Consider the following 26,187-nt stretch of genomic DNA (forward strand, 5'->3'; position numbering starts at 1 on the left):
TCCAGTCTCTTTTGAGTTCAAATTATATGTATTCATTCATTTTCAATTGGCAAACCAAATACGGAACATGAAGGACCATGTCACAGTTTCCTTGCTGGTTTTCTTGATGTCATGATTCCATGAGACTGAAAAACATCCTCCAAAACAAGGGATCCTGTGCCATATGGTCTGTTTTTGTTCAGAATTCACTCATTTTGGTTGCCATGTAGTCTTGCCTATTTTATTCAAACTGGGCAACTGAAATAAACAGCATATGTACTTTTGGGTTCCAGGCATACAGGACATGCAGTTACTAGGCACTAATTTTGACTATCTTTTTTTGTGTGTGTGTATGCACATGTGGAGATGTTATTTCTATTTGTAAGTTCAGGACAAACCTTTCCTACTTCATGAAGACTGAGGCAGCATTACCAGGCAGCTAAGTCATTTCCCTTCAGAAGAAACTGAGGAAGAAATAGTGGCTGAACAGAGTGGCAATGATATTTTGAACACTTTTTAAACTTGGGAGGAATTTGATGCATTGAAGCGAAATATCTGCGGGGTTGTGGAAATGATAGTAAAATGGAGTTGTCTGGCAAATGGCTAAACCATTTTGTGTGTGTGTCTGGAGGTGGAACCATTTGGGTCAATTACCAAAAAGGTCGAGGAAGTTTTGCCATAATCCATCTTGCTATTGTTTCTTTTTGTGAAAGTTACTTTTTTCCCCTCACAACCTGATCTATCATACCCCTTGCTTGGTGTTAAGGATGGCGGCCAGTTTGCAGCATGGAAGAAATATCTGCTAGGCCACTAAAACTGGCCATCAAAAATCAAGTCCACTGCTTAGGTATCTCCCTCAGTAGCAACATATCTCAGTATTGCATGCATAAGATGTTTTTAATACCATATTGACTCAGATTATTTTTACTTCCTCCTATAACGCAGGCAGGGGAACAGAAGTGCTAGAGGTTTGTCAGGCCTGCCTTAGATGTTTTGTACCCCTAGCTTCTTGTGGAGTTTCCTAATACAAGGAATCTAGCTGGTGTCAAGTGTACTCATAGTAAGTTTTTGTGTTGGATAAGATGGGAGACAGGACTCCAAAGAATGTAGAGTGGATTGCTAGTAGTAGGGCTTGAATTGGGGGTCTGTTTCCAGCAGATGTCATCCAGCTGTGGATGTAGCACTTTTTTATATATATGTATAAAGATGCAGAGTTGTATCAAGCTAAGTCATACTTAGAGTATACCCATTAAAATAAATGGATTTAAGTTCGTTATTACCAAAGTCCATCAATTTCAATGAAACTACTCTGAGTATGACTTAATTGGATACAGCCTGTTGGCTTGGACAATTTGATGAGGGAACTGAACACTTATCTGTGGTGGATGAAATTTTATTTACAATATTGCTTTTAAGCAGCAAATGCTGTTGGATGGAGCAAACTGAATTTGTTTTGCAGTTTCCAGAATGGTTGTAAAGATTTGGTATCTGATATTAACTGGTTAAATAAAGAAAATTCCCACGGGTGCCCATGATTGCCTCAACACTGGTTTGTGGCTTATAGTAAAGTGAGGATTCCCCTGAAAAATTATTTTAAATTAAAACCATAAATCCTGGTATAAATTTAGTTACTGGAAGCTGAGAAACAGGCTCAGAAAAAGGAGCCCCTACACTGTTGGCACAACAGATGAGAATTGGATGGTTTGCTGTCAGTGGTGTTTTCAGGAAGTATTCGATACACATAGTAAACTTGGGAACAACTGGCTCCTTTAGTTCCGTTAAAAGGATCAGATCCATGAGGGCTGGAATCATATTTCTAAGGATCACTTGAATAAATAGTAGGTGTGTGATATTTCCGCACTTTCTCAATTATAACCAGTCGGTCTTGGGTAATACAGAAACGTTATTTGCACTGTCAAGTCAAAGAGAGGCCAAACTGGTGGCGGAGACAGGCATACTCTGAATATGGCCCATTGTGGGTCTGGCAGGAATTGTCAACCCTGGGGCTGCTGGAATCTTAAAGTGATCTTAAAAACTGTACCAAGTTTGTTCCAGCCATCTTACCTGCTAGTCTCAGATTAACACTTCATCCATACGTGCTCCCTGATTCAACCTTGCAGGAGAGCACACATCAAAATTGTAGGTAAAATGTTCACTGGAAGAACTGGATTGGAAAATAGATAATGTCCTTAAGGCAACAGTAACACAGGAAGCTCAGGATTGTCTGTACTGAATACCAGCAGCTCTCCAGGATTTCAGAACTGGGGTCTGTCCCAGCCTTACCTTGAAATGGAATGTGGGACCTTCTGCATGCAAGGCAGATGCTCTGGCATTGAGTTATGGCCCTTCAATACAAACTCTTCATATCAGGTGAATATGTACCAGCATTTTGGGCAGTCTTTCTGTAAGCAACCAGAATCACTAAGGAACTTGGTCTTCTGGTAGCTGAAAAACTTTTATGACAGTGGATGATTCTGCATAGAACGTTCTTGCAGAGCGATGGGTTCATACCAGTACAAGTGCCAGCTAGCTGTAGGGACAAGTGAAAGTCAATGGTCACTGCCATCAAGCTGTAGCTAAAAGGAGCCAGAAGGAAGAAATAAAAAGAATACAGGGCTCAAGAGGCAGAGGCAGCTCAGTAGAGACACAGCACCCAATGAAGGAATTAGACTCTGTCTGCACCATGTTCCTGTGGGCTTCCAAAAGGCTGAATTTCTGCATTGTTCGTAGCCACGGGCAAGCTGCCCTAAGTATCCACAGTTCGAACATGCTAATATCAGCCACTATGTGCCGGTGGGGGATATTTCAAATTTGACAACGGAACACAGTGGATTTGATAGTAACTATTAGTGAAAATGGCACACAGCACTTTTTGTGCTGTTAACTGTGGCATTGATGTTAACGCTGCTCAGCTGGTGATGCTGGGTTGGGTGAAATTTTGTTTTTGAGATAATGGTGAATCAAAGAGTTCTATACAATGCTTTCCTATTGTTAGTCAGTTTGTATAATTACTGTATAGTCATTCAGATTTTTCATTCCAGTAGTACTGTACTTTTCCCCGAACTATCAATACTGCAATTTGGCAACATTGACATTGCAACACCATAGTGAGTTTAGACATGGGAATCTGTCTTCTATCCATAGTCAGTCATGACATCTCAATTGAGCAAATCAGGCATTCTCTGTGCCTTGGTTCTATCTGTAAAATGGGTGTAACAGTGATCCTAGCACATAGTATTCTTGTGAGTGATATTATCCTGATAAGAATACCTGCATGTTTGTATATATAGTTGTACTGGTATGACATGATGATATCATTAGGTAGCTTTCTTGATTTGGAATCCAGAAGTTTGGTTGTATCCAGAAATAGTTTTCTGCTAGATTGTTTATGCCTGACTGTGAGAGCTGCTTTTCTGTAGAAAGGGGCCGAGCTATTAATACAATAAACAGCATGAACTGTGTGTGACTGTCACAACTAGTATTTCATCCCTGGCATGCAATGTTTATGAAGAACTTGGATTCATATGAGTTACTTACACTTATAAAATACTTTGCTTCAGCTATTGTTTATAATAGGGCTGGGATGTGTCCTGTCTCCCTGCAGCAAAGAGAGGTCAGTGTCAGCTACCCACTGGAGGATATTTTAATTTTTCTCATATAGTGAGCAACAGTTTTTCTGCCTTGGCACCTAAGCCTTTGGCAACCTCCCAGTGATCTGTGTTGGCATGAGAAAGTGCTTCCACTTGTGGAGTTGCCTGAATCTTCTTGTGGAAGCAATTTTGCTTTGCCTTTCACAGAGGCTATGTGAAAGTCATAACCTCTGGTTCTTAAGAACCGTTTGCTTATGTTTAAGAACTGGTGACTGAGAATCAGATAACCACAAATGTATTCACTTTTAAACCGAGTATTGGCTTTTCCACTGCATGTCCCCAGAGCAGTTAACAACAAATAATAGAAACTTAAAACATGAGTGAAATTCATTAAAAGCCACAGGAATAAAATGGATACAAGGGCAACAATTCAAGGCTCCCAGCTCCTTTCCTTCTTCTAGGTTAATATGTTTGTTCCTGTTGCTGGATAACGTGAGTCTTTAGATTAGGGTGAGGAACCTTTGGCCTTTCAAATGTTGTTGGATTACAACTCCTATCATCTATGACCACTGGCCATGCTGGCTGGAGCTTGTGGGAGTTGGGATCCAGCATCTGGAAAATCACAGGTTCATTCCTACTGTTGATCAACCTTACCCAATGCTTTGGAGTCCAACTCTCATCAGGCCCAGCCCCCATGGCCAATCAGGGATGATGGGAGTTGTAGTCCAGCAATGTCTAGAGAACACCAAGTTAGGGAAAGCTTCTGTAGGGCCTTCTATACAACAAACACAAAAAATCAACCTGTAATTACTAGTATTAATGAAGAACAACTGCTGTCCTTTTCCAATAGACAGCTTTGCAGGAAAAGCAGTTCTTGACCAAGTTCAGCAACTCCAGTAGAGTTCCTGACAAGATCATCTTGTTTGAAAACTGACTACTAGTGAAATAAGGGGGGGGGTCTCTCCATATTGACATGAATAAGAGCTACTAAAGATGCACTCCAACTATAAAAATAAGAATCTGTTCATTGGAGATGGCAAGGAACACTTCTTTACATTAATGCAGGGCAGAGGGTATGCTCCCTCCAAATCTGAAGAACAGTGACATGGAGGCTAGTTTTTTGACAGCATATTAGCCCAGTGGCAAAAAGCAGAAAAAAGTAAGCCATTTTAAGAGTATGCAGTCTTAGAAATCTTGAAAAATGGTAAGCAGTCAGACTGCTGAGCGGTTCAGCCAACTGAGATCACGTAGCAGCGATCTTGAAAGAGCTCCATTGGCTGCCAGTGTGCTACCAAGCCAAACTCAAAGTATGGAAGTGACTTATAAAGCACTATACAACATGGGACCTAAATACTTGAAGGAGCATGTCCTTCCATATTGACCAGTCACATGTTACGGTCATTGGGGCAGGACCTTTTGGTTGGGCTGCAACCAGTTGAGATCAGTTATATGGCGTCCTGGCAAAGAACCTTCTCTGTGGTGGTGTCCCAGCTGCAGAATACCATCCCTGTTGAGATAGTGCTGGTGCTGAATCTTACTAGATTTAATTGCCAGGTAAAGACGTGTCTATTTTCACAGGCCTTTGTAGGATCTTGGTGCTTGGCCCAAGTGTTGAAATTGTTATACTGGTTTTGTTTTGATGTTTTATTTGTCCTCTCAGCCTCAGAGGAAGGCAATGGTAAACCACCTCTGAAACCACCTTACCATGAAAACCCTATGCATAGGGTCGCCATAAGTCGGAATCGACTTGAAGGCAGTCCATTTCCTTTTTTTCCTTTTTTTTTTTACACAAAACCTCTAAATAAAAAACAATTTCTAGGATTTTGGGTCAAATCTGGACTTGTGTTGGAGATTTTGGGTCATGTGATTGGTGGGATTCCTTCCAGCTTGAAGACCCTATGAACAGTATTGACATAGATGACTGACTTCTTTTTCATTAGAGCTATAATGCTTCTGAATGTATGGATTGACTTTTAGTGTGTGGCCCCATTAAATGCGATGTGCAAGCATTCCTTATAATCAATACCTCTATATCTATACAGCGAATAAGGAGGAGTAGAGAGATTTTTACAGCTGGTATAGCACAGTGGGGAGGAGAGCCTGGCTGGGAGTCCAGAGTCTGTGAGTTCAAATCCCCACTCGTGTCTCCTGGGTGTCAAGGGCCAGCTAAAGATCACCCCCACAGTGAGTGGCTCAGGGGTTACATGCCCTGCACCTGTGCAAGCTGCATAGTCCCAAGCAGCCCAGTTGCTCCCCAGCTGACAGTTGTGGACAAGGAAGGGGCTGGCTTGTGTAGCTGTGGCAAGCTGAGCAGGCCCTAGCCAGCTGGGGAGGACTAGCCTCAGAGGGAGGCAATGGTAAACCACCTCTGAAACCACCTTACCATGAAAACCCTATGCATAGGGTCGCCATAAGTCAGGATCGACTTGAAGGCAGTCCATTTCATTTTCAGAGAGATTTTAATTTAACTGGGCTTAGTATTTCAGTTCTTTGAACTGTACAGGGCTTTGGCATTCAAAGTAAATAGATTGTTTTGCATGTCCAGCCTGATGGCTGACTGCCTAGATAGTTTCTTCTGTGAACAAAGGTAAGAACAGAAATCAGTTAGGCCTTGCACAGGTAAATGGCTTGGCGCACTCTGACCTCGCAAATAAGGCAACTGAAGAACTTAACAGGATGATTTTATATTGTCTCACCAAGACATTCTTGGCACATGATCATTTTGTAGGTTCCTGGGCTTACTAGGGAACCCAGGGCTCTTACTCAGGAGTAAGTCACATTGCTCAGAGACTTACCTCTGAGTAAAAATGCATATAATTGCATGGCTTGTAATTTTACAGATCCTTATGTCAGGCAGACAGCTCTGCCCTGTAAGGTAGAATAATAATAATAATAATAATTTAATTTGTGGGTCGCCTATCTGGCCAATGGCCACTCTAGGCGACGTACAATTTAACAACAATGCATTACATCATAATAAAATACATCATAAAATACAATATAACAATAAAACAATAAAACAATTCCAGTACAGAGAAGTTGGCATTTGACAGATTTGCATCATTGGCATGGTGTGGTGAGGCTGCACTGCTTTGATCTCTCTCCATCTGAGTTGCTGCTGCATAGAAGGGAGGCGAGAGATCAGCAGGTGCAACTCTGCCAACCTCTCCGCAGCAGTTCTGACGCAGGGACGTCAGGTAAGCAGCATGGCCCCGCTATGCCATCCACTATGGAATGGTCTGGCAGAGCAGGGAATTCAATCTAAGATTAGCGTTTTAAACATGGACCTTCTTCCAAAAATGTGTTGTCTGTCTTGGAGCAGGGACCATACCTTCTGCTGTAAAGCAGTATCCACAATGGCAGTTAAATACTGCAGGTTCCTTGAAAGCGTAGTCTCTTTTCATTTCTGTTACTTGCCTTGAATCGCCAGCAATGTCCCCACCACTTAGGGCTCCTTTTGTGTGAAATTGTAAGGCCAAGCTTTACGACGTAAAAAGATATGATGGGGAAGAACTGCTGCCAACAGCAGATAATTCAAATATGCTATCTGTGATAGACAATGCACCCTGCTTAGTCACTGGAGAACGAAGCATCTAGCATCTTGCCTACAGCTGGAAATGAAGCATGCATGCACTGCTTCTACAAAGCTGCTGTTCCCAGATTGCCACATGCAATCTGACTGGGCTTAAAGCATATGCAGCCAGGTTTAAGATGTTTCCAGCTTTTCTTTGTGCAAAATTCATAACCCTGGACTATGGTTCTTAGCTAAATAATTTACATGTGCTACCCGTGCCTATATGTTAATGACATATACCTTTTGATACTGGAGAGTTGGTAAATTCCATCAAAGGGGGATAGTTTGCTGGGCACATCAAGAAGGTTTGATAAGCAAACTACTGCCCTGGCCAGCTGAGTGCACCATTTTGGCTGAGCTTCAGAGGAAATAGGATCACAGCCTTCACTGAATGTTCCCTTAACCTTCCTCCCATTCAGACTGTGCGTCCAGTTGGGAAGAGCAACATTTTGTGATCTTGCTTGGTCGTTCTCTATTTTCTAAGCTAACACACTTCTGTTTGTTTGAAGGTACATGGGGATAGGACTCTCAGCCCAAGGTGTCAACATGAACAGACTTCCTGGTGAGTCACAGTTAAGAATTGTTTGTGCTTGTCCTATGCTGTGCTAAAAATCCCTGCACTACAAGTTGTACAATTCTAGGGAGGCAGGGAATGTGCCCACTACCTCTGGAGTCCAGAGACAAAGTATTGTCTGGGGAGAACTTTGCTAAGTTAAGGCTTTGTTCCCATGGCTAGATCTGAACGTTCTGTCCTGTTAATAGTAAACTCATTGCTTTTAAACCCACGTGGCCTGTGAAACTTCTTTCAAGATTCAAGAATCTTGTACATCCTTTCTTTTATTTCTGCAGTCTCGCAGACCTGTCCATCAGCCTTTCCATTTCTATAATAGGGTTCTGAGTTGCAGTACATCTCTTGATTACAGCATCATGCCTTTATGAGAATGTCACCTGATCCGTCAAAGATGGATGTGAAGAGCAGTAGGTCTCTTTAAAATTTGGCCTATTAAGCTGAACACAGCCCATCAGTTACATGTTGTGGTCTGTCAAGTTTTTGACCTGCCTATCAGCAGTCCCAAATAGACAGCAAAAGCAGGTTTCAGTCCTGGCAGACTCTCATTTAATGGAGGCAGTAATATTGCCTTGGTGTCCTTCAAGCAGAATTGATGAGTGGACCATTTATTCCCATTTTATTCTTCTGATAAACACTGTGAAGTAGATGAGTGACACATGGTGACTGACCTAAGGTCTTCCAGTGAGATTCATGACTGAGCTAGAGTTTGAATTTGGTTCTCCTTTAGGGGAGAAATTTGATTCAGCTTGCATTTCAAGCTGAATCTATCAAATTCGCACTTTCCAAAACAATATTAGAACCAAAACACAGCCATTCTTCAGAATTTGCATTTATCTGAATTTTACAGTGCAGTTCACCAACCAATTAATGTTTACAAAAATGTATGTGTTAAGTGAAAGTGTGTGTAAAAATGAATATGTGAAAATAACATGCAGAAATGCATTATATGAAGAGAAATGGCATGCAAAAATGTGTATGTTCATCAAAACTGCCTACAAAAATGTGTGTTAGGAGAAATTTGCATTAAAATCCTGGAGAATCTTCATGATTTAAAAAATAATTGCAAAATGCTGCAGAAATGTAGAGAGCTGAATTTAAGATTGGAAAAATTAGAATCTGGGAGAACCGAAACTGACAGAGCTTTCCATCCCTAGTCTATGTTATCCAAGCCCAACATTCTGCCCACTACTTCACCGTGGCTCTCATGACTAACATACTAGCATGTGTCCATTCCTGCCTGCGTTAAACATATCTACAGTGTTATGCTATGCATGTCTGTTCTGAACTCAGTGGGGCTTGCATCTGTAAGATTTAATCCCCCAAAAGGTGGTTGTGTGAGATATGTGTGGAGGAGGATGGTGATAGCGATTGGAGGTTCCCTCTGTTTTCCTTCCGATGTTCCAGAGTTCCTTATCAGGAAGGGCAAACGAAACTTGTTCTTGTCTCGTGCTTGTAGGGCAGCCTTCCACAACCTGGCACCTTCCAAATGTTTTACTGCCTAAAACAACTGGAGGGCACTGGGTTAGGGAAGTTTACTGTGGAAGATAATGCTCCCTAAACTCTAAATGTTCACTCAAAACTCCACAAAGTTACTTCAGATAAGTCTCACCAACTTCTGTAGGTGAGTGTTTAAAACAGGTGTGGGTTCCCTCCAGATGTTGCTGAACTACAACTCCCATCATCCCTGGCCATTGGCCGTATTTGCTGGGGCTGATGGCAGTTGTAGTTTAGCAACATCTGGAGGGCCACAGGTTCCCCACACCTGGTTTAAAAAGCAATCCTTGGCTAAAGGCGGAGCGGGATTGGCTCTTCCTTTCTATTTTGTAAAGTTTGTATTATTTCTACTTCTGATTCCAAACATCTTCTCTTCCTCCGCTGGGAATAGACATAAACAGGAGGAGACACCAGAGGCTTCTGGAGACAAAGGCATGTAGGGACTTTAGGTCTCCACTATAAGCTTATTTACTAGGGGGAAAGCCCCATTGTATTAATGGTCAAATTTTGGCTAGCAAATTTTAGCTAGCCTTGGTAACAAGTCATTATTATTCCCCAAACTCTTCCTTCCTCCCCATTCCCGAGTTCTCTGGGATGCATAACGGATTTGGGGTAGGGGGTGGGTCAGCCTGTCCCATAGTGCTGTACTTTGAAAGTACTTGGAAATAGTTAGGAGGATTCTTTGGATCTCCAAAGCCCAGTGAGAGGCTGTCTGCTCTCTCCCCTAAGACCCCTGTGTATGCCAGATGAGTTGGGCAGGGGATGGCCTTTTTCTCCCCCTCCCTCTTAGCACCAAGCAAAAAACAGCTCTCCCCACTTCAAGTTCGCTGTGATGCAAGGAAGGCTTTGAGGGAAGGGAAGGGTGTCTCACATCACACAAGGATTAGCTGTTAGTTGCCAGGAAGACAGTGACTATATTTATGGAACTCTATTAATGGGACTTTGTAGTCAATGTGTTCATGATTAGTTTTAATGTATTAAGGTCTGGATTGTTGCAAAACTTTCTCATGTCTTATTCAGAAGCTTACTTCCAAGAGTTGCACATTTTAGCCACTGAGAAACAAACACGACTCTAAATGCGAGGTAGCAAAAACCTTATTCTGTGTATACAATTTTTTAAAAAAGAAAGAATGAATTTATTATGATTCAAAATCTTGTTCTAAAGCAGCCTTTCCCAACCAGTGTGCCTCCAGATGTTGTTGGACCACAACTCCCATCAGCCTCAGCCAGCATTGCAAATGGTCAGGAAAGATGCGAGTTGTGGTCCAACGACGTCTGGAGGCACACGGGTTGGGAAAGGCTGTTCTAAAGTGTGTGATACTGAGCTGCCAGAATAAGGTGTCATTTGGCTTCTGAATTTTGATTCTTATTAGATGGCAGAAGTGGGACCTGCAACAAGAATGTTGCAGTGTGAAGAGCTTCTGTTCAGCCATGCTTTATCTTTCCCTCCAACAGATAATCAACATTTTGTGGTCACTGAGCATGCCCGGTCCTCACTGGGCTGTTTTGGGGGTTTGCCCCTATTTAGGATTGTTTTTCTAAAGATTTTTAGTACTTCTACAAATCTTTGGATTCCCCCAAGTCTGATGATACATCCTTTCTCTTGTGCGTAAATTGTGCTCTTTTGGCATCGTAGGTATTCACAGAATTGAGATTGCTGTTCATATATAATGATTTCAGACACCTGTGGTTGGCAAGTTTCAACCCTTTACAACGCCTCCTAAACTCTTTATGCTGTTTTTATACATCCGCTTCCTTTCTTTCCAAAATAGAAACTACCTGGTTGAAGGCCATGCCTCTCTCAGCCTCCCCTGTTATTGAAGCAGAGCAGTAGCAATAAGGGAGGCTTTGCAGGCGTGTTTGTCTGGCTCCTTGGTTTGTCTCCAAAGTTTCTACTGCAGTGTCATTCATTCAATCCTGTTTCCGGTTGTCTACTTGCCTGGTACTTAACTTGGCATAAAAATGCTCTGAGCTGTTAAGGATCCAAAGTGCCCTGACTGTGGGTGGGTGATTCAAGAGCGCTTCCAGCAGAGTGTGATGACTAAGTAGTCCTGGAAAATACTGGGGATTCCACTCCTCAGTTGTCATATGGGTGTTCACTCCAGCAACTATTGTTGCAAACATCAGATTGTTGTTCATCATTCTTAAATTAGATGATTACAACTTTGTGGCTCTAATAATGAAGTAGGTCACTGTTCCTTTTTGATTCTGAATTAGTAAGGAAGAAGTTATTTTCAGGTTGGTGGAGTTTGAGATATACTCTGAGTCATTCTAGATAAAGGTGTTGGCAACGTTTGGGATGGTCTGAGAGTTCATAAACAAGTGCTCGGAAGATGAGGCTCCAAATGTCATATGCCTAAGCATGTTTACTTTAAGTTGGTGGTGGCCACCATGAGATTTTAAAGTGGTGTTTACAGTTCATTTCATAGAGTTTCTTTTGCAGAGATGAGACAGGACCATATATCTTCAGCCAGCAACTTGTGTAGCATAAGGGATAGTGCGACTCTAAAACTTGTTGCTTTTGAAATGCAGCCATCAAGCCCATATTGTGTGCCAGATTCCACACTATGAATTACATTGGGGGCAGCCAACATGGTGCTCGCTGGATATTGCCGCCCTGGGCTCCTGCTGGGAGGAAGGGTGGGATACAAATTAAATAATAATAATAATATTGTTGAATTTCAGCTCCCATCAGCCCCAGCCAGAATAGCCAATGGTCAGGGATGATGGGAGTTGGTCCAATGACATCTGGAGGGCACCACATTGGCTACCCCTGCACTGCATAGATTTAACCACAAATAAACCAGTCTAGGCCTAAGTGACTTCAGTTTAACTTCGCAAAGGAAATCTAGAAGGAAGCTGTTGTCCTGGGAGCATAGGGCAGTATCTTCATGCATTTGGCTTTATGTTGCCAGTACTCTTTGTCCTAAACATGCAGTGGGTTATTTTGGTAGCTTTCCTCTCAGAGTGGGATCCTGCGCCTCTGCCAGCTCATGAGTGCTTGTGGAACAGCAAAGTATATTTAGTCCATGATGCTTGGACTGTGGTTTGTGTAACATGATGCTTCAATACCTCCTTGACTGGAATCTCTGTAGTTTATGTTAAAAGAAAGAGAAATGTGTCTGCAGCATGTGGCTGAACATAAATCTGCTGGCAGCTATACAAGAGCTAGTTTTGTCAACTATGAGGGCTTTCTCTTCCAACAAAGAGGCCTTCTCCCTAGCTGCTGAAAGATGGGCTTTCATGGAGGATCCTTCAGCTTTCTTGTGAAATGCAGGTGCTTATTCCTGGCTTTTGGCAGGCATCTGGAATCATACAGTGCTGAAGGCACCAAAGGTGGCTCATGGTTGGCTCTTAATCTCAATCAAAGCGTCCCGCTTCACACACTTGTCAGGAGAACAAAAAAACAAAACAAAACCTCGCAGTGTTAGTGCTGTTCCCAAGTAGAGATTCTAGCTCTGCATATATGCAGTTCTACACATTTGAAAAGGGATGATGGCTTAATGTTTTCCTGCAAGAACCACAGTCCAGTGCAAACATAACTTCTCAACAGCTTAACCATGTTTAAGAGGAGGCCACAGTATCACCCCAGGTTGCTTTACCAGAACTTGAAACCAAGGTTCGAAGCTAATTCACAAACGTTTGGATAAGCTGGGAGCTATAGTTAAGATTCCTGGGAGAAATCTGGGTAAAATATGTGCTAGAGAGGGAGCACGCAGTCTGTAGCTCGATCCCCAAATCTTGACCATGGGTTAAACAGATCTGGGGAAAGGTGTTGTCTATGTGTGAACACCACCCTTAACTTTTGGGCATTTTCCTGCTTTGTGTTGAAAGCTGTTGATCATGCTGTTCATACTCAGCATGAAACACTCAATCCCACACTGGCTCCTGTATCCATTCAATAGCAAAATATGCTTCAGATTCTGTTTTGTGCTTCATCCACCTGCTAAAATAAGCATGCCACTCCCAGAACTTCCCTTGGTTGTCGACTTAACCCTTACAAAAGAGTGAAAACCAAAAAGTTTTCATGCTAGCACCATTCAGTTTAGCTGCCCCCACCCCATCCATTTATTTATATGTGGACCTGTTGAGTTTTAGGGCCATACCATAAGACAGTGTTTCTCAGCATGGGAAACCCTATAGGTCTCCCAATCTGCAGTCATGGCTGGGGTACCCCTGTGTGTACTGATCTGTCACTGAGCACCTTTTTTTCTTTCAGTAGGTCATTCCCAGTATGTATTAAGCAGCTGAGAGTTTCATTCCTGCTATGCTCTAGATGTAGCGGGTTTGCTGACTCTCTTTTTGGTACTTCATCTGTGTCTATTGCTTTGCGAGAAGAGTTCCGTGTTTGCTTTTTTTCTGTGCTGCATTGGCACTTGTCAACTGATTGTTCCTTCCACATCAGTAAACAAAAGCATTTCTTTGGAGCAGCACCAGAACAGTTGACAGTGCTGCTTGACCCACTGAATCTGTAGCGCTTTCTTAGGTATTCTCTATCTCTGCAGGAGTGTAACAAGGAGGAAGAAGAAGAATGTATATGTCTGTAATATTAGTATGTATTGCTTTACTGTGGAGGCACATGCACTTGCTGCTTTGCTCAAAGGCACAGATGGGGAACCTGTGGCCCTCCAGACGTTGCTGGACTGCAACTTCAGTTGATGTTTTTATGGATATTTTTACTGATTTTACTATTTGGTACATTGTAGACCACCTTGAAATATTTTATGGAAGTGCGGATTATAAATATTTCAATAAATAAACTTGCTCCCATCAGCCCCAGCCAGCATGGCCAGTGGTCAAGGATGGTGGGAGCTGTAGCCAAGCAATATCGGGAAGGCCACAGGTTCCCTACTCCTGCTCTAAGGTTAGAGGTTTTAAGGTAGCAGTGTCCTGTGAACTCAAATGTTTCATTGGAATTGCAAAGTGCTACTTTCAAAGCAGTTAAGTTCTCGTCCTTTATCACAATAGAGCAGCTTGTTAGAAATAGATGTCTCTGGGAGTGCACGTTCTCCCTGTCACATTTCTCACTATCTGTCACATTTCTCACATTTGGTGCTAGTTGTATTATCTAGGCTCATCTAAAGAAATAACACAGTGGTGACACTTGTAACTTCGCTTAAATAGCATGGTGCCTTTTTCCCCTCAGAACTTCCAATCTAAACCGCTGCAAGCTGTTTCTGCATATATAGGTGGAAAACAATCTATAGATAGTTTTATACCCCACACATGTTGGGTACTCTGTCCCCAGACTGTTGGCTTGCAGTGAGCGCGGCACTTACATTCATCTGCGGTGGGAGTGCCCAGATGTAGTGAGATCTTGGGATGACTTACTGAAGAAGATCAACAATGTAATTGGGCAAACAACTGTCAAAATGCCAGCATTAATGCTCCTTTCACTATTAGTTTCTCTGCCCCTTCTATCACCAGTTGATGTTGTTTATGACGTCTTAATTACCTCTGTCTGGCCAATATGATGAAGGTGGTCGTTGTCTTCTTTATTAGACGAACAACATGAGAAAGTTATGTTGTGTAAGCTGTCATTTTATTGTAGTTGTTGGACTTTTTCTATAGTCCAGAGTTTTGTTTGTTGGGCTTCTGTTTGATACATGGGTCCTCAATAAAACTGGGGAAAATTTCTCAAGACCTAAGAGAAAGGGGATAACCAAGTGCAGAGGAAAGCATGCTACATGGGATGTAGCATCCCAGGGTTGTAGTCATCTTGGGTCTTAGACCCCTTACTTTTTTGGAAGCAGGGTCCTAGCCGGTTCCCCATGCCTCCATCATCCTATAAGCCAATCATCATGAAAGGAGAGTGTGTTAGCCACTGAGAACTTCTAACATGCTTCCTTGTCCTCTCCTGCTGATTGAAGCCAAACAGAGTGAAAGGAGGTAAGAGAGCTACGGAGAAGATTTTTCTAAGTAGCTAACACACTCCTCTTTCATGTGGATTGGCTTCTAGGGTCATCTGTTGTTGAGGGAGAAGCCACATGTGGGAAGGACTGAGAAATGTGGAGATGATGACGGAGAGCACGTGAGTGAGGGCCCTGCACTTCTGGAGTTGCCACTACACTACTGTTTCAATAATTCTTGAGGACGGGGTTCATATGTAGTGAACACATCAAGCGGCTGATTATGAAAGGATAGATTTAGTAGTGGCCTTATAAAGCTCAACTGGCCACCTTGCTCTTCCCATCCTTCTTCTTCCCCTGTTGAAATAAGCCCTTGCCTTCATTCAGGAATGCAGAACATTCAGGAATGCAGATGTTGCTGAACTCCCCTCATCCCTTGCCATTGTCCACATTGGTTGGGGCTGGCAGTCAGACTTCAATGCAAGCTTTTCTTGACATGGTACCCCTCTCCTCAAAACTGGGAGTGAGTTAAAATAGATTGCTAGATGTATGCCTGGTCAATACTGGAAGAATTGCTTTCCCGTCCTTTCCCCCCCTTGCCTTGGTTTATTGCTTGTTAGTGTGATTTTTTTCAGATTTATTTTTATTTTATTTGTGAACTATTTCTAACCCCTATATCAGTTGATCTCAGGATAGGGTGCATTTCCCTTAAAAACAATTCAGTAAAGAGCACAATAAAACCATAACTGACAAGTGGAAAACCTTAACAACACTGAGCAGATGAAAATATTGAGCTGCAGTCAAGAAAGCCTAAATGCCTGAGTAAACAACTAGGTCTTAGTTCTAAGATGAGGCCAGTGTTGGTGCCAGCTGGGCCTCAAAGTTGAGGGCATTCCATAACTGGCGCGCCATAGTGGAGAAGACCCTCTCTTGCGTCACCACCTCATAGGCTGCATTCATACTGCACTTTATACTGTTTCCCTGACAATTCCTTACCTCATAATTTCTGCATTTTATTTGATATTTCACACAACGTAAAAGCCAATTCTGGAAATATAGCGGCATATAGTGAAAGTTTAGCACTCATTTACATGATAAAGGATTCCAAAAACAATCTGTTTGCAAGCTTTGAAACCCAGAAAATTTCAGGAGGAGGAGTTTTGCGTTGGCTGCAGCCGCTGATGTGACAGGCTATGATGCAATATCCTGGCATGCAGTGAGTTTCCACCCTTTAGGCTCGCATCAGTTCATCTGACAAAAAATGTGCCTGTGTTTCAGTATGCAGGGCACTGCACTGCACCTGTGCATAATGAGTAGAAAATGGCAACAAGTCCATTGTTTGTTGCTGCAGTGTGAATGAAATTTAGCGTAACATGGCGCTATAAAAAAGTCACAGTTCCTTAACGCAATAGGTACTGCCGTGTGAAAGGAATGATAGAAATTGCGACAGATGCACTACCATTATAATCAGTTAAACTAACGCAGTGAACCCCATGTGTCTGAACGCAGCCATCATGTGCTTCTCAATGGCTGAAATTTGCAGTTCTTGGAAATAAATAAGATCTTAGAAGTGTCTAGAGCTATTATTAACAACTTGAAATCAGCCGAGAAGCATATTGGCAACCAGTGCAGATCTTTTAGAGCTGGTGTTATATGGATCCTATTAGTTCCACTCAAGGATCTAACCTCCACATTCTGCGCTAACTGCAGCTTCCACATTGTCTTCAGATTTGTCGCAGAATGCGGCACTGTAAACTGTACCACCATTTCCTGCATTATCCCTGGAAATCCAACTGTTTTGCTCACTTTAAGGAGTCTACACCACCTCCTTGCAGTGTACTGAATGTCTCATTTCCATGGGCTGTGGGCCAAAATCAGAAAAATGTATTAAGCTATGAGTTAAAACTATGACAGTAACAGGAAAGAGAAATGACAGCTAGAATGAATAATGTACACCTATATGCACGGTTCCTCTCTAAATAGCCTAGAGGTTTGTAGATGATGATGATGCCCTAAACTCCTGTTTGTCCTATCTGCCCACAGAGTTGGGCACACTTAGATTCATAGAATAGTAGAGTTGCAAGGGGCTCATAAGGCCATCAAGTTCAACCCCCTGCTCAATGCTGGTATCCAAGTTAAAGCACACCAGACCGGTGGCTGTCCAGCTGCCTCTTGAACGCCTCCAAAGTTGAAGAGCCCATCACCTCTGTAGGTAATTGGTTCTACTTAAGACTGGGTCACTTGAGGACATTTGGTGCTGCCAGGGTGCTCTTATCTGACAGGCACAGCATACATGCCTGCTCTCCTCTGTTTGACTGTGCTCCATTCTCCTTGCACTTGCTAAAGGGAAGAAAATGCTCTCAAGAGATATTGGGAAGTGAGACGTCTGTGGGATAAGAGGAGAAGGGAAGTCACTTAGAAGTGTGTATGGGAAGAGGCTAGAAGCCTCCCAAAGTGTCAGGAAAATCAGTTGTGCAGGAGAAGCAAAATTAACAATAATAGGCCCTTAAGGATGGCTTGTGTGTATGTTGTTATCCAAACTATGCAAAGAAACAAACTGACAGCTGCACAAGACGGAATGAATTCTGTTACAATGGTTGCTGAAATAATACTTTAGTTTTCTATAACTGTTTACTTAAATTATAATCTCTTATTCTAAAATCTTTGAATTCTTCCACTATCAAGAGTTTCTTGCAATATGGTGAGAAGGAATCTGGAAATTGAGGATGCTTACAGAGCTGATGGCCTAGCTGTATCAGAGTTGAGTCAGCTCTGTGTGCAACAGAGCCTGTAATTTCAAACATTGGTTACATCCATCAGAACCAAGACACTCAAATCAGTCTGCTCTTCAGAATTGGATTTATGCTACAGAGTACTGCATAACCCGATGGACCAAGGGTTGGTAGCCTATAATTCTACATGTGATGGTTGATGCCTCAAACCTAGACCAATGAGTTCTTCTTTCTACATAATCTCATGTTTGCCTTTATTTTAGAAAACAAACAGTGGCATTTTGTCACATCATCTTAAAGAATATGTGAAACCAAAATGTATTAGGATATTCAGAAATATTCAGTAACCCTACATGTTCTCCACAGTCCATACCAAGATGTGCTTTGCTTGTTTGTATTGCTACTGTCCTAGCCCACCTATGCATAAGGGGTCTAAAAATATGTAAAACTTTCCCCTGACCTGGATGTTTCATATTCTCTGTATAGAAAAAGGATCTGTCTTGTGATGTTTAAACTCTTCTGTCCCTCCCCTTGTATTCTTCTTAAATTGGGGGTTTTTACTAAAAGATCAGTTAGACCCAATTAAAGTGAAATGGGGAGGAATGAAACACTGCACATCCAAACAGTGGGGTCTAAATGAAGCCAATATGGGGAATACTCTCACTTGACAACTGATAACTGCTTCTTTGATGCAGTAGTTAAAATGAGGAAAGTGTGGATCATTTCCTCTTTTTCCCCATTAACACCTCTAGTAGTTTTTCAGTTAAATGAAAAAGTTTATCTTTTTAAACAAAATTTACATGTACTGCTTGATTGTAATAAAACCACTGAATGGCTTACAAAAAAATTAAAAACAGTTTAAAAAAACAGTTAAAAAGTATGAGTAGAGGATCAAGGACCTGAGACCCCCATTAGGAATTAAAACTGGAGGTTATACGGGCCTCTTATACAGTCTCTGAAGAGTTGTGCTTCTGTACTGTAAACAATAATCCTAAATACAGTTTCATATTTGTAAAATTCAGCTGTTTCATTTTAAAGTAATTGCAGTTTTATACAGTTTGACTATACATCTTAAACTTTATAAACGTATTTGAAGCAGTCACTTGTGAAACAAGTAACTGCCTTAACCTGAGATTAATCAATTTATTTTTACTCTGAAAACATTTCCTAGGCAAATCTCAAGTAAATCGGTCACTAATTTTTCTACCCTGTCCTCCAGAGCTTATTTGAGTCTGGTATAAAAGAGTCACCACCCTATATTTCAACAACTCTCCTTCCAATTCATACACCCCTGTTTACCATTGCTTTGTATCTCTTGCAGAGTGTGATGCAACTGATGGTCATTTCCTGTTTATGCATCCCACAAACCTCTCCCTTCCTGGACTCAACCCAACCTTCCGTTTAAACTTGCCCTCTGATGTCTTCTCTAGGTTGGGATAAGCATTCCTATGGCTACCATGGCGATGATGGACACTCCTTCTGCTCTTCAGGGACTGGACAGCCTTATGGCCCCACGTTCACTACTGGTGATGTGATTGGCTGCTGTGTGAACCTCATCAACAATACCTGCTTCTACACAAAGAATGGGCACAGTTTAGGTAGGCAAATGAATTTTGGGGCCAGCTTTTATTATGTTTTTGAATTACAAACCAAGCAGCTATCTGCTTTTCTTGTTCAAGCTCTAACCTGCAATCAAAGGCATGACTTCTAGAGTGAAATAAAAACCAACATGGATAACGTGATACTGTTTTTGTGTCAATGTTGGCAGGTCGCAGCTAGCGCTGTGAACAATTTGTGTATCTAGACATACACTTTTTTCCTTTACTGCAATCTCTTTACCCCAGCCAAAAAGGAAGAACTGTAAAAGACATGCTCCAATTTCTCACTGTTCTGATTTGGAACAAGAGGTCAAGACTATTGCTCTGCATGCAGTCAAGCAGACTGTCAGCCCCACTATACTTCCTTAGAGGAGGCAAACATATTGCAATGTGGGTACATTAGATGGTGTGAGGTGGGGGAGAATCCCAATTAATATTCATGCTAGAGATTCTTGAGCTCACTGTGAGGTGTCTTAATGATTAAATGGATCTAAGCCAGCAGGAGCTGAGGAGCCTTTGATTCAGGATAAAAGCTGTCTTAAAGGATAATGGTAAAAATGCTTTAATTGTCCAACTTGGGGAAGATAAAGCTAGGCATTGAAGTGCGGGGGGGGGCACTCAACAGTAATTCAAAGAGCCCAGAGGGTAAAACGTGTACCAAAGACCTTTGAAGAGAGACAACGTATAGTGTTTATATGTTAATGCTGGAAGCCACCAAGCCAAAATGAGTGAGCTGGAGTGCCTGGTTTTAAAGAAGAGCAAAGATATAGCCAGCATAATGGAAATGTGGTGAAATGGAGAGACCCTGTGGGACACAGTTCTCTCTGGATACAAACTCTATAGGAAGTGTGTACTAAATAAGGTGTTGCTCTGTAAGTCAAAGGGGACATAGAGTCCAACAAGCTAAAAATGTCAAAAGGGACAGCCGCCTCCACAGAATGTCTGTGGGTGATGATACCAGGCTCCAAGAGAAATTTACTGGAGACATACTTAAATGCTCAGAGTAATCTTGAGATGGAGAATGAAATCAAGGAGGAAGTGCTGCAGTAATGGGTGACTTCAATTACTCATGCACAGAGTGGGTACATGTACGTGCCAGTCATGACAAAGAGGTTTCCTGGCACAAACACTTGGTGCTTTTTCTGTAGTATAAGGACATGATGGGATCCACTATGGAAATGCTAGCTGGACTGCTTTGAAGATGCTTTATGAACATCTGACACTCTAAAATATTGTGTCTTTTCTTTACCCAGAAAGTAGGTTTCTGACATCTAGATGCGGTATCTTGCTCTTATGTAGGATTGGGCATATTCTGTGACTCAGAAACAGGGATGTCTCTACTATATAGCAAGATGAAACAACCTGCTTCAGGCAGTGTCATGAGAAGTGGATAGATAAAGGCAGGAATTGGTGCAGCAAGACTTCTTACAGTGTTGGACCAGAGCGGGGGGCATTCGAGCTTTGCTTTAGACAGCAAAATGTTTTGGGCCACCACTGTCCAGAAGTGCAAATGATGTCATAAGGAACCTGAAATTCTCTGTGGATGATGATATGTAATCACATGTGCATAAACTTACTCTGTATTCTGATTTCAGGCTAAGCTGGGGAGGCATTGGCCAAAGACTAGAGAGCTATGTTGAGCAAGATACTGTAGTTGTGCTCTTATCCATTAAAAAAAGCCCACTACCTTTTGTTCTTTTTGTTTGTTTGTTCCTGAGCCTTCAGCAGAAATGGCCTGCATGCATTCAGGTTTCTTTCTTGTAATCCGTGAATCTAGATCAGGAGTGGGCATCTTGTGGCCCTCCAGATGATGATGGACGTCAGCTCCCATGAACCCTAACCATTAGCAATGCTGGGTGGAGCGGATGGGAATTGCAGTCCAACAAAATGTGAAGAGCCACAAGTTGCCCACCTCTGATCTAGATGGAGAACAAGTTTTGTATCAGTTACAGGTTCAGTTGAAGAATGTGAATGAGCTCCTCTAGTAAAGACACTGCATAGGCCTCTTTCTGGATTGTCAACAGATTTTAGACAGATTTTCCTGCATTCCCTTTGTTTGCAGGGATGGCCTTTGCCCATAGAATACAAGTGCATTTTGTGGTTTAGTTGTTAATTCTAGATGCAGTCAGAAAAAGGTAAAGCATTGGGGAATTTTTAGTTGACAAGAATTTTCCTATCTTTTAGTATCTTTTAGTCATCTAAGAGAGACAATTGAGATTTTATTCAGTGATTCATGGTATGAGCGAAGTAGATAGAGGTGTTCTCTCTCTCAGTACTCAGATTTGTGGTACCCAATGAATTCGATTGACAGTAGATCTAGGACTGACCAAAGAAAGTACTTCACACAACTCCTAATTGACTTATGTGGTTACCTCACTGTGGTGAAGGCCACTGGCTTAGGTGGCTTTAAAGGGAGCAGACACATTTGTAGAGAAAAAGTCTTATCAGTGGCTTTTGGATGTGATAGCTCAACGGGAACCTCCTGGTTCAGAGGCAGCATGCCATTGCATATCCATTGCTATGGGACAACATTGGGAGATGGTTATTGCTTCCATGCCCTACTAGTGGGCTTCCCAGAAGCATTGGGCTGTCCCATTTGTGAAGCAGCTTGCTGGACTAGATAGACTTTTGGCCTGATCCTACAGGACTCTTTTATGTTCAGATATCTATTACCAGGCCTTAAGCTATGTTCTTCTGGATGGCTTCATTGAAGGGGAGGATTTTTCTTATTGTGGAGGGCAAAGAAAGATGAGACAGAAAGACTAAACCCATTCCTTTAAGCCAGTTGTTGCTGTTGTTAGTAATAATAATGTGGTTTCAGAGCATCCAAGTTACTTATTTTAACCATCAAGTGCTATGTTGCAATTATATTGGCACAATGTGATTCAGTGCCCACTCTTCCCTATATAGTGCTGCTTGTTCTTTCCAGCCTCCAGCATTGCTGGCCTGTACGTGTTAAAGCTGCTGTGCTTGGCTAAAACTGGAAGCAATATGTCCTGAGATGCTCCTATTTTAGTGACAGCTTTCTAAATGCCTGTATGTACAGCTGTGCCACCAGAGATGGGCAGTCCCTCATGCGAACTCCAGTTAGGGTTAAATGCACAGAATTGTTCTGGCAAGAAGAGAGAAATAGCTCATACTATCTTCCTGATGTATATCTGTAGTATATTCTTGACCTGGTGCAGATGGGCCCAGACTGAAGCATAAAGGTTGGTCAGTCTATGCATGCATGTGTGGTTTAAATTCCACTGACAGGATGTTGCAGTATTATTTGTGCAAATTGCTGTTCGCATTAGGTCGTTATTTGTGGAACTACACTGCACTCCTTTTAAAAACAGGCATGCTTGAAAGCTGATCTTGTCTGAGGTTTCACCTTAACCAATGGGTCAGATGTTCTGGGAGTTCTTTCACATTTGGTAACAGATAGAAGTTGTTTGCATTTTCAAGTGTCCTATGTAAGAGGGATTTAGTCTATCCAAAAGGGAGCAAAGAGTGAAGCTTGTAAAATCATTGGGACACAAGAAAAAAATCTTCAGGTGTTTATAGGTAAGAAGGGCAGGACAAAGAAATAGGTGGGCAATGAATGAATTCCATGTTGAGGACCTGCCATCATAATGGTCTTTGAACTTCAGATGCAATGGTAAGATCCCTAAAGAGCAGCCAGTATCTTAATGCAAATTCCCCTCCATGGTGAGGAACTGCATTGAATAGGTCTCAAACAGCCAGGGCCCATGTCATTTGGTTGTTTAAGATGTGAACATATTTCAATGCTGTGAAAATGTGTGTGGTTTGCAGAGCTGGCTGATTGGATCCAATGATAGATCCTTGTTATAAACAGAGTCCTTATTACAAAAAGAGTCCTGATGGGATTTGTCAAAGTGAGAATTAATCTACTTTTGATGGTGGTAGGGAGTGTTTGAAAATTTAGGTCCAAAGCTCTGAGTACAGATTCCAAATATCTGCCACTTGAAATGCCAAAATTGTTTGAAGGGAGAAAGTAGATATTTGCTGAATGACGAGAGACTACAATGTCAGACAATGTAAAATCATAAATGAAGCCTGGACAGAAATGATAAGCAAGTGGTACTGTTCAGTAATCTATCTGTCTGCTTCTTGTTTCTATACAATTTTATATTTAAGGGTTCAGCAGCTAATACTTTGTGAGATTTTGATTTATCTAAGTTGGTACCCAGGATCTCTTTCAAATCCACAACTTAGCTTGGAGGAGCCAGGTTGTATCCAATGTGAATGGGGGAACAGTTGCAGGCTCCATGATGCTGCCAACTAAGCATCACAGCCTTCTTGAGAGCCCCACAACCTGTCTGAAACTTGTCCTTGAGAGTACTGTAGGGCATTGCTTTCTAGAGAGGAAAATATGATGGTAAAACATCTAGCTTAATATTAGGAATTAGAGTCAACAATATAAATGACAGTCATCCTGCTGGAAATGCAGTGCACTCTTTAGTTTTAGTTCTGTAACCCTTAGTATATTATCTGATTTTATCTGGGTGGAGTAAAATGGCGCCAAGTAGAATGTCCTGTGTTAGTGGCAGAAACTTCACTTACCTCCCCCACCCCAATGCAAAATACATATGTCCTGTTGTTGTTGTTGTTTTAAACTTCAGATCTGTAATATATTGTCAGGGTGATTTGTTGTTGGACAGAAATACTTCATGGTTTTCGCTTCTGTAGCTTTTATCTAGATGACAAAGCAAAGAGGTGAGGAAGCGCAGGCCCAGTGGCCAAATCCTGCTCTCCCAGACCTTTCTGCCTGGCCCTTGGGACTCCAGCTTTTCACCACCTCATCCCTAGGCCACACCCCTTTCTGCCCCAGCCCATGCCCTCCTGGAAAGCTGTTGTCTGTCTGGATGTGTCCTTAAGTTGAAATGATGTCTCTCATGTTCCCCACCCATGCCTTGAAGAAACAAACGCAGCTTGTTCAGAAAATTTACTGATGAACTTTGGATGAGTTTCATTGTCATGAACAGATCTGCATTTTATCCCTACTCTTAAGTTTAATTTGATTTCCTATGCATCCTATGAAAGCAAACTGAACCCCTAACTCAGATCCTCTTAGTGTTGTTGGCACAAACCCATTCACTCTGTTGCAGCCCTCATCGGGGCACATATATTGAGAATCAGGTGTTGACCTGTGTTGGATATTATATTGGCACCTTTAAATTCCCTGATTGAAGTTTTACTTCACAGTGTGAAGTAATTCACCATTTGTGAAACCTCTAGTTTAGTCCTGTTGAAGATTAGGTTGAGAAACTAACACTGCAATCCTAAACACACTTACTTGGGAGTAAGCCCTATTGAACACGGTAGGATTTGCCTCTGAGTAAACACAAATGGATTGCGCTGCAAGTCTTTCTGATGAGTATTATGTCACAGAAAATGGGGATGCATGGGAGATTCTGCTTCACGCCCACAAGTTGCTTCTACTGGGGCCCAATCTAGAATTTGTTATGTTGTGGTTATGTATAACAAGCTAAAGTTGTAGGCAAATGGGGGAAGATCCTTTGTCTTAATTCTAATATTTTTCCCCCCACAGGTATAGCCTTTACAGACCTCCCTGTAAGTACAACTATTTTCAGTATTTGAACAAAAGATGCAAATTGAAGGGAGGGGGAAAGCTGACTGGGATGTTTTTATGTCTTCTCTTTGCTATGCCATCTGGAAGTGGTTAGCCTTAGGTTGCTTGCTTAATGTGTTTGCATTGCAGTCGGGGTTGGCAAGTTTCCTTTTGCAAAACTAGTTTCAGAAAGGCCACTGGAAATCATCAGGCTTTTCCTGGAATATACTGGAAACATAGGGAAAAGGTTGTTCACATAACTAAAATTATTGAAAGGCTGTTTGCAGTTCCATAGTTTTTCAGGGATATAGTCTGCTTCTTTAAAATAAACAATACAAGACGTCAACCTAAAATAAAATAAGGCCTCTATTTTGCCCTGGCTGCCCTCAGGCAAGCTAAAAATAAATGAAGTTAGTGATTTGTTCAGCTGTTCAAGTTAGCCAGGCAAACAAAGGGAATTCCCAGATTCTGAAATGCTCCATTTTGTTTGTGCTGTACAAACTACATCTACAATCCAGACATTTCCTTGTTTCTTGGATTTGCTAATTGGAGTGCAGATCCAGCAACTAACAATCATGGCGAATCAAGTCAGTTTTCAGCGTGAGCAAAAATACAAGGCTAATTGACCCAGTTCAAGGACTCTTCGATAGACATTGGAATGTACTTGTGTTTGGTTGTAAGTCGCCCAGAGTGGCAGATTAACCTCTGCCAGATGGGCGTCCAACAAATCTAATAAATGAATGAATGAATGAATGAATGATAGTCTGAGGGCTGCTTTGTTCTATGACACCTTGTACTTGAGTGCCAAAGTGGATTACAAAATACACGTGTTGGTTTAGATAGAAACAGCACATGTATATGTAAATAGTATTCCTCTTTAAAAATGTTCATAAGCAGGTAGGCTGATATGTCATTGCTTACCACTGGATTGTGTGGTAAAGGAAAAGCAGAAATGTATACCAGCATGCACTTTGTAAGTCTGATAAGATGCACATGCATCTTGTATGCAGGAATCAACACCAAGGTAAAAAACTTGTAAGAAGTGACCCTTCCAAAACATGCAAGAACATGCTCATGAAAAGTGAGTGCTGAAAGAACATTTTGCATATTCAGTGGGGAGAGCAGGCAGAGGCCAGAACTGTTGATGATTTTGATCAGGAGTGGAGAACCTGTGGTCCTCCATATATTGCTAGACTATAAGTTCCATCAGTATAGCCAATGGTCA

The 26,187-nt window shown here is 41.9% G+C and overlaps 1 protein-coding gene across 2 annotated transcripts in view; it reads left to right on the top strand.

Moving 5' to 3' along the window:
• Positions 1–26,187, top strand: part of RANBP10 (RAN binding protein 10) — a 49,353-nt gene that overhangs the window by 3,405 nt on the left and 19,761 nt on the right. For both annotated transcript variants that reach the window (XM_061593779.1, XM_061593778.1), the window contains exons 3-5: positions 7,653–7,705; positions 19,220–19,387; positions 24,942–24,964. In XM_061593779.1, the coding sequence (XP_061449763.1) occupies positions 7,653–7,705; positions 19,220–19,387; positions 24,942–24,964 (244 nt within the window). The remainder of the gene's footprint in view (positions 1–7,652; positions 7,706–19,219; positions 19,388–24,941; positions 24,965–26,187) is intronic.

The sequence above is a fragment of the Rhineura floridana genome, chromosome 13 (assembly GCF_030035675.1).
Source record: "Rhineura floridana isolate rRhiFlo1 chromosome 13, rRhiFlo1.hap2, whole genome shotgun sequence".
Lineage (NCBI taxonomy): Eukaryota > Metazoa > Chordata > Lepidosauria > Squamata > Rhineuridae > Rhineura > Rhineura floridana.